Source organism: Ambystoma mexicanum, chromosome 10 (assembly GCF_040938575.1).
Source record: "Ambystoma mexicanum isolate Mex_15411 chromosome 10, UKY_AmexF1_1, whole genome shotgun sequence".
NCBI lineage: Eukaryota > Metazoa > Chordata > Amphibia > Caudata > Ambystomatidae > Ambystoma > Ambystoma mexicanum.
The window spans coordinates 253,252,906-253,262,508 of record NC_090932.1 but is presented as its reverse complement, the minus strand read 5'-3'; the positions used below and the strand labels follow the sequence as shown (position 1 = coordinate 253,262,508).

Sequence of the window (9,603 nt, the reverse complement as noted above, 5' to 3'; positions counted from 1 at the left end):
GGTTCTTAACAGCAACCACATAACACATTGGGCTATATGTCCAGAAAGTGAAAAAAGGCTATGTGCAATGAGATTTATATGTTGGTTTTCATTTTAAATTACACAATACAAGGACACATACACTATTAGACTTTGGATGTTCTAGACTCTGGAGCCACATGTGCATGCTGATATTTCACAATACATACTATTACTCCAGTGTGCATGTAAAAAATATAGAAACATTCACATTTTTTAATGCTAATTTCGTGAGTGTGATTGATGCATATTTTTTTGGAAGTACACACAATTTCAAGGTTAAGTGTATATATGTACCAAAAAATCTTGACCTTCAAAGAATCTATCTAATTTAGGGAAATTGTGGTCAGGAAATGTATTTTTACTATGACAATATCCATTCTAGCAAAGAGAACAAATGTGCTTTTTTCAGCTTCCCAGAACTTTTCAACCAGTGTATGGAGTGTTACTATATGTTGTAGGCTTGATCGAGCGTTTAGGATCGGTTGCATTAGTAAATAGCCACTCATCAACAGGTTTAAACGTTATAGGATGACATTTTTTTTTCCATTTCCTTATGTAACGTGCAAAGTAGCCTTAACTACACTACCATAATAATATATACACACACATTACATGTAAAATTATGAGTGCAACTGGATTTGTCAGATAATCTTAGTTTGATCATGGCCGATCAACAGACTTTTATGCTTGTTATTATTAATACCATATAAATTGCTTTTTCATAGGCCATTAACACCTTATATGAAATAGAATACAACGAGTGCCTTTATAACAGAAAGCATATGATGAATGCATAGCACCACTATGCTAATGGTAAACACTCTCAACTATTGTTCCTGACATACCAACATTTGACCTTCTGAAGGAGAGGGACGGTTCCTATTAAGGCTAGGCCATTCCAGAAGCATACCCATTCATTCTCTAAAGTAGTTTGGTTGAAGATTCATAAAGTTCAGTTCAGCTCACAGTTATTTCTCAGCCTACAAGGGAGTCCTTAAAAATCTCTTTAGCTTATGCTGTTTCAAGTAGGCTAGATTTGAATTTGCAACATTCACATTACTTTGACAGATAAACTGCATTCTACAAAAGGGAAACTGTGACCTGTCAATTTTCACATGGTAAGGTGTGGTTCATTTGTCACTGTGGGTCATAAAGCATGTTTGGGTTGTCACTGAGTTGTCACTGGTAAGCCTGCTTCAAAGGGTTTAGCTTTTTACAGATGCACTCATCCCGTGGGAGGTTTTTTTGTTATAACTCTTTGGGTAATTTATATAAGTTTCTAGATAGCTTTACAGGTGAGACTGTAACATCACATTTACCAAGAGTAAAAGACATTGGAATCTCACGTTTTTTCCCATGTATGCACATCAACTATTTTCCATTTGCAATCTGCATTTTCTCAAAAATCCCTAAATCAATAAACGTGTGTGGAAATGTTTTGCATAAAACTGAGTTTTCTCTTGTTGGTAACATTAAGCATGCATAAGCTATTCTGCTATTGCATGTGTCATTGATATTTAAGCTGCTGTTTCGTGATGCACCCCAGATGAGGCAATGGCAGGGAAAGTTAAACAATCAAGACATGCCTTGTAGCATAACATTGTTTGAGATCCTTGTAGAGCAGAACACCTGAATGTTATGACACCTCTTTCTGAAACTCTGAAAACAGACTTACCCGTATAGACGATAAAACAATCAATCATGAAACAGAAGATCTTACTATTTATTCGATTCATCAAGAAATGTACCAAGCCCCTTTTATTTTAAAACCTGTTCATTGTTTACTTTCAACATGCTTTGCTTAAGTTCATTTCGACTGACAAAGCAATCTGAAGTGGGTGTGTGGTTTATTCATCACACTATAAACACACATTTACATAACAGGAAGTTAAGCATTTTGTCTTGACAGTAAGGGTATATGTATCCACCTATTTTTAAAAGAAAACGGTTTTCATACGTGTTTAACTAAATATATTTTACTCCGATTATAAAATGGCAGTGGGCTCAATGACGTTGAAGGAAACAAGCCAGTAGCGATGTCACCGGTAATGGTGGGTATTACATGCCATATTTTTCACAGTTATTATAGTTCATGTGTGTTGCTTTGGCCAGTACACTATCATGGCACAGATACTGTTTCATATTCTGTCCAGTGCCTTAGCAGTCAGCTTTAATCAGGGACATGTTCAAAATGAATCATGTTGGAATTTATATCAAAATATACACGCATAGATTTAATGACTGATTCACAAAAAAGTTATGATGAGTAGCTGACTTAGGGCCTCATTACACGGACAGCGGTAAGGGTTAACGGTCACCGTTAATGGCAACGGTGACCGTTAACCCTTACCGCCGTACTACGAGGTCCCTTTGCGGGTTGGGGAATTTAACGCCTGCTTTTTGCAGGCGTTAAAACCAACCCGCAAAGGGACCAGGTAGCTAATTACGGTACCGCAATTAGCACCTTCCCCATTCCCATTATGCCCTATGGGGCAAAAATGGGAATGGGGAAGGGCAATGGTGGAAGGGGGAATTACCGCCCTGCCAACCTTGGAATAGAGCGGTAATTCCCCTTTCCACCTAAGGGCCTCATTACACGGAAGGCGGTGAACCATGGTACTATTAGCGCCATGGTTCATGCCGGTAAAATACCGGCACTGCCTTGGTGGAAAGGGGATTTACCGCCCCATTCCAAGGTTGGAGGGGCGGTAAATCCCCCTTCCACCATTGCCCTTCCCCATTCCCATTTCTGCCCCATAGGGCTCTATGGGAATGGGGAAGGCGCTAATTACGGCACCGCAATTTTGCGGTGCCGTAATTAACTCCGAGGTCCCTTTGCGGGTTGGATTTTAACGCCTGCAAAAAGCAGGCGTTAAATCCCCCAACCCGCAAAGGGACCTCGTAGTAAGGCGGTAAGGATTTACCGGTACCAGTATTTTACCGGTACCGGTAAATCCTTACCGCCATCCGTGTAATGAGGCCCTTAGTCTTGACTTACTCATGGAGAGAATTTCGAGTCACAAATGAAGTTACTATGAGTAACACTGACTCACTCATGACTTTCCCTTGAATTCGTATGGGAGCAGACTGTTCATTTCACAAAGGTAAGACAGATTTACCCAAAGAGACTTCTTCTGTGGAGCCAATAAAACTTTCCAGGATCATGTCAAAGTCAAGGTTGATTGGAAGTCAGGAGTAAGTCAGAGTTACTCATAGTAACTCCTCTATGAATTACCCCCTAAATCAAATGGGGAGAAAAGTAGAACATTTATTTATTCTGACGTGTATGTATTGCTTTCACTAGCAGCAATAAAGGGGCCAAAGTAACCAAAAAAAGGACATCTCTTAGAGATAACATAAATTGTTCAGGTGAAACGATAGTACAACAATACTATAAATGCGTGGAAACGAATATATAGACCCACTCATGTCAGAAAAGGCACTTTGTAGAGCAATGACAAGTAGTCCTACCGCTCCCAGTTAATAGCTTGATCATAGTAAATTATTAAACTTTGGACAATGAAACCGATGATTGTCCAGCATCCAACTTGCAATCCGGTGTCACAGTATCAAACATAAGGTGTGCTTCCTCCTTCCACAGAATGCTGCCCTTCCTTGCCCATGAAGCCTCATTGGAATAAATGTCTGCTTTTCAGTCTAGTTCTCAGGAAGAGAGGTGTTGATTCTGTGATCTGTGTGCGTATCTACATTGTCCAAGCACATGATAGGAGGGTGTTGCAATCACCACTGGTATGAGACACCAGTGACTGAAGTTTCAGATTGGGATAGCCTGCCAGGTACATTTACCATTGTCCTTCTTCACACATGTCTGGTTCTGAGCCTGGGTTGTGGCTAATGTGTCATATTCAGTCCAAACACATCCATTGTGTGTGGTTTCACTGCATGATTGGTAGTAGCAGGGAATTATCTAAAGAATTGAGAGGAAAAAGAAGAGAGAATCATTTGTTGCAAAGTGTACACCACTGGATCACTTGCTATGACAGATAATGGTTGAAACATATTGTAACAGCATTTCAATGTAAATATAACTATGATCAAAAGCACAGGTCCCTTGCCCTGACATTTCAAGAGAGATTAAAGAAATGTTAGCCGCACCCTCCCCCAAAGGAGCCTTCAACAAAAAGACCTGCTGAAAGCAAAATTGTGTGTTTATTTGCTTTCAATTATTCCCATATTTTTCAGATCCTGGTTCATTGAGACAAAATGTATATCCACAAGCACATTCATAACTAAGAGGGGGAGGGGGGGACTGAGGCAAAGCTTCTAAACAAAATGGTAAAACACAGAAAACATACTTTGTAGCAGTAAAAGGAGAGCAAAGCTACAGTAAAAGCTATTTCATGCTACAGGACCCTTGGTGCCTGAATCTGGGGAGGCTACCAGTGTACTCCCCCCACACAACTGTACAGACACTAATTCAAGTCTGTGCAGGGAAACAGAGAAAAGGCCCTGCTCAACTATCCTCTGGGCCACCAGGGTCGAGTCTCCCTGAAGAGTCAGAGTATTAAGTGATCATCTGATCTACAGTCTGATCACAAACATATTATCATCCCAATTATCTCTGCGGAAAAAGCAATGGGCACAACGGAGTGGTGGGTACCCCTTCCTTCTTCACAAATGGGGGACATTGGGGAAATCCCTTTGCGAAGTGCACTGGTGCAGAAGGGTTTAAAAGAAAGTCCCTACCAAGAATGCCAGGAGAGCATCAGTTATAGCTAGAATCACAGGAAAAACCCTCTGAAGAGCCAGGCAGCATGTAGCAGGAAATAGATGTAACCTCTCATGTAGGTGAACACGCAGAGCAACTACCTCAGTGACTGGAATGACAGAGACTGACCTATATGATTAACCAAAATAGGTGCAACAGGTACCACCAGTGGACAACAGAGTGGAGAGGGTTAGCAAACAGAATGTAAGCAGCAAGGGATATGAATGTGACTGGGAGCAAGGAGCCACCTGTGCCCCCACTTCAGAATCACCAGTCATACTGAATTACCAAAAACTCAAGAATAAGGTGACACAGTCTACATTTTCATCCACTAATGCTCACTTAATGAGAATCAGAATTCCAATACTAAGCTGGACGGAAGATTTCACTCTTTTAAAGGGTTGTGACAGTTCCTGAAAGTCATCCTACATTTTCAGTGTAGACCTAGCTGCTGAAACAACCAGGGAACCCTCCACACTAAAAAGACTGCTTTGTGACATGGACAATGGGAGGAAGGTTTTAGAACTTAATAATCAGGAACTATCTGTCCCAGTAATGTAACCTGTTATAGTTCACCTCAGGAGAGTTCCTGGTTTCAGGGAGAGCTAACAATCATATTGTATTCTCATGGAATGTTAATAGGGTAAGAAGCTCCAAGAATAGAGTGGATGTTTTAAATAATTTGCATAACCTAAAGTAGTTACTGGTCCTTGCTTCTACAAGCTGCCTACTTGGTATGAAAGATACAAAGTATTAGCTCAGAGCTTGGAGGGATTTGCAGTTTGTTCACTGAGATTTCTCACATCACAACTTTAACTTCCATTAAAATCAAACGCGATGATAGACAAGAGGATGTTCAATATCAAAGACAGGAAATATATTGTTGGTGTGGAAAATGCCTCTTCTTTGTGTAGCTTCTCCACAATCAAAACTATTTATACTTCTGGGGAAGATGAACAATGATACAAGTGAGGCAAAGCAAAGATCATGTTCAAGCCATTATATGAGGAGAGTCCAAGGATGGGTGGATCACTAAAACCAAAAAACGAATAGCTATGGAAAATGTGTAAAGGATGGGCCAACACAAAGTTTGGGCATCAAGGTATTCCCAAACTCGAATGGGGGGTTTAAATCAATAATACTTCTAAACCTATCCTTGATCAGTCCTTAAGCCTCCAGGGATGCCCGAAACTAGCCATATAAATGTACCAATGAGAGGGCCAACCAGACCTTCCAAGACCTAATCTTGAATAGTCAGTTTAGTCCCAAGGGTATCCCTAGACTATGCAACACAAAGACCAAAGTTCTGTCCAACAGGGAGGGAGATCCAGAAGCTATCACTATATTGTCCAGCCCCATACTACAAAATAAACCGAAATGTCATCGTCCCCTTGTCTCCTTCCCTCGGAACTAAACACAACATTGAGGTTGCTTCTCAGACAATCACAGGTTTCTGTTTCCTCATCACAAGGATTCTTCCAGAGGCAGCAATGTGTGTCATTGCTCCCTTTAAACAGGTCTCTCTATCCAAAATCTCAGGTTTGTCCTTCTGTCTTCTCCTCCAAGTCTTTCTGTCACGAGTCACAGATTTCCCCCTCAGGCTTTCTCCAGTGTTGTCCTCCCCTCACCACTATTATTTAGTTTGCTCCCACAGAATCAGGCTCCTAAAGGCACCTACACTAGGGTTTTCCCTTTCATAGCTCATAGGTGCAAGAGTCTTTATGTGAACATCTCTCACAATAGTTCCATCGTCTCCCAAGTGTGATCTTCCTTCTCTCTCAAAGTTTTACTACCAGGATCTTCTAGTGCTTCTTTGTAAACAGCTCTCCAAGTCTTCCTGGAGTCAGGAAGAAGTCTCGCTTCCAGTCAGGGAGGAGTGGTCGAGACATTTACCTTCTCTGGGTCAAAGATACCAAACAAGTGCCTATAGAGTCTTTTATATCCATATGGCATTGGGCTCTCTTGTAAGCTAACTTCTAATTTCTTCTTTCACCTGCTTCCTAGGTTTCTCTCTTCTAATTAGTCCTTGGTTTTCAATGGTATCTCTTGTTGAGTAACTATTTGATCACAAGCATTGGATCATTTGGCAAGAAACATTTGAGCCAACCAGCATTACCTTACAGCCTCTGGTTGAGACTTGAAACATTCTTGTTTCCTGCGTGATCCTGGTTTTCTTCTGACACTAGTCAGTGGATCTGTGCAGCTCTGTGGGGGATGAACTCGGCTTTCCACACCACTCATGCGCTAAGAGAGCCTCTGGAGTTGTCTTCCTGAGCCACAATTCTTGTCCTTCTTTACATTCCTATGCCAGCTAGCTATAGCCTTCTAGGCACCTTGGTCCATATGGCCACAAATCCTGCAGGGTAGAAGGGACTTGTAGTTCTGTTTATGCCTCTTCTCCGTTGAGTTTAATTGCATTGGTAAATGGATCCTGCTTCTCAGGAGGAGACCAAAGCCCAAGGAAGACCAATCCTTATATCATCTGAGGGCCCCAACAGGCAGTGGCCGAAACACCTGAGTCCCCTGTGACTTGCTTGTCAGACATTTTTCTATATCAAATGTACAAAGGAGTAGAAAAGTACACCACATAGGAATTCGCTGAAGAACCTATTTCCATGAACATGATAGGCAAGTTTAAATATAATGTGTTGACATAAAACATTAATTCACCATCAGCAGGAGTCATTTGAAGTTCTTGCAAAAAGGCAAGCTTACTGAATACTCAATCAGAAAGGCTAAGCATGTCAGGCAAAAATACATGAGGCAAATATAGCAGATCATAGACTTATATGTGCATGGAAATGAGCAAGATATCTCGAAGAACTATACAAACAACCATATAGCTAGATAGTATCTTAAGGGAAAGGGCCAAATTGTTTGAGTATGGGGGAACATGTGGCTTTGTTCAGAGTAGACATTTAATTTATTTTATTTTATTGGATATTTGTAAGGGCCCTATACAACACATGGGCTTGACTCAGCTCAGCGAGATATTGACCTTCCAGGAAGGAGCTATACAGCAAATAAGATCATGTTGATTCCAATTGTATCAAATGTTTTTAATCAAGTATTCCCCAGCTCAACTGCCCCTGCTCTATTCTTAAAGGCCCATAGTGCACGTGATATTTTCCATTATCACTACATGATGCTGATGCCAAGTTATATGCATGGGTTTTGCATAACAAATTGAACAGATGCATCGGGGAATCAGTGAAATGTGACCAATGAGGTATCATTTCGGAAGAGCATATGTCCATTCCAACATTTTTATTGGCTTCACCAGCTTGGCTGCAAATCGTATTGTCCCACTTTTGATTGCTCTGATTGATGCTTAAAGTATCTTTAACATGGTTTCTTGGTCCTTAAGACAGTGGACTTTGGAAAGGGCTTCATTAGAAGAGTTCAAGAACTTTAAAGACATGACATGCCTGTGTATTTATCAATGTCAAGTTAGCATTGCAAATTAACACTTTGAGGCAGTCACAAGTGTTGGTCTTTCTCGCCCGTTTGTTGTAATCTTTATATAGACCCTCGGGTATAGGTTCATGGAGAATAAAAAGTAATTCAACCTTATAGATTCCTCGTCTGGGAAATTAAATTAGTACTGTACTATACTGGCTTCAAAACATGCACATCTAAATATAGTGAGGTAAATAGCCATACCTCTAGGGAAACATATAGGTATGGAATTATTTCTGGGTACAGAGGTGTTAAAGGTAAAATGTTTTTTTTTTTCATGGAATATGATGGCCACAACTACCAAACTAAGACCATGATGCATAGTTGGGGCTTAAGTCCTCTGGCCTAGATCACATAAAATCAAACAATTCTGAGTACACACTGCATAAAATAAGAAGTTGCTGGAAAAGCGGCATTTCCTGCCTTTAACGATTAGCAGCAGGATCCAACTAATCACAATGATAATCTTAACATACCACTACTTTCTTTTCTATGCTATGCATGAATAGGACTAAAAGTCCTTATTCCATACACTGCAGGCTCAAACTGATACATTTCAGTGCAAAAAACGACCTCAGGAATTAGCTAAAGAAAATGAGCACTGATAAGGGAGGCTAGGTGTGTGTAGCTTTAGCAAATAATAATTGGGAAAGACACTTGAAAACGATTGGTACAGAAGTCTGCCCAAAAAAACTGGTTCGAGACACCGAGCTATAGCTCACAGGTTTTGTCTCGAAAACAAATTATTAACATGTTCACAGATTGGAGACTCAAAATACAACAGACGTTTTGTAGATCATTAATACATACACATGCCTATGTGCATACTCTTTATTTAAATAGTAAACATTTAGTATTGGAAACACTGGGCCTCATTACGAGTGTGCCGGTCCGGTAACTAAAGTGCTGATAAGCCTACCGGCACCGTTGTTACCGGACCGGCACACTCCGAGTCTGCAGGCTGCTGCCGTCCCGCCTGCCAGGTCTGACCTGGGAGCGAGACGGCAGCCATTTGCAGACTTTCCGGGAAGCACCAGCAACGTTATTAACGGTGTGGATGCTTCCGTCATCCCCAAATGGGAATGGGGATTTACATTTTTCCGGCGCCTGACTTCCAGGAACACCAGGGTCGGAATCCCCTGGTGCTTCTCTGAAGTCAGGCGCCAGAAAAAATCACAACTCTGGCGGCAGCCTGCCAGATTTACTGGCATGGCTACCACCAGAGTTGTAATGAGGCCCACTGTCTTTCAGCTGCATCAGTAACAATGCATTATTAAAACCAACCCAAGACGGAGAAATTGAGACTTGGTACAGGTTGCTGGAGAATGCTACCTCCTCGTGTTGTGGGAATAGAAGAAAACATGATTTGGTGAAAACATTTTTAAGTGTGAAAT

The 9,603-nt window shown here is 41.1% G+C and overlaps 1 protein-coding gene across 1 annotated transcript in view; it reads right to left on the bottom strand.

Moving 5' to 3' along the window:
• Window positions 1-1,725: 1,725 nt before the first annotated feature.
• Window positions 1,726-9,603, bottom strand: part of LOC138491328 (metalloproteinase inhibitor 1-like) — a 163,961-nt gene continuing 156,083 nt past the window's right edge. Inside the window, exon 6 of the mRNA XM_069617787.1 lies at window positions 1,726-3,949. Within this exon, the coding sequence (XP_069473888.1) occupies window positions 3,797-3,949 (153 nt within the window). The 3' untranslated portion in view covers window positions 1,726-3,796. The remainder of the gene's footprint in view (window positions 3,950-9,603) is intronic.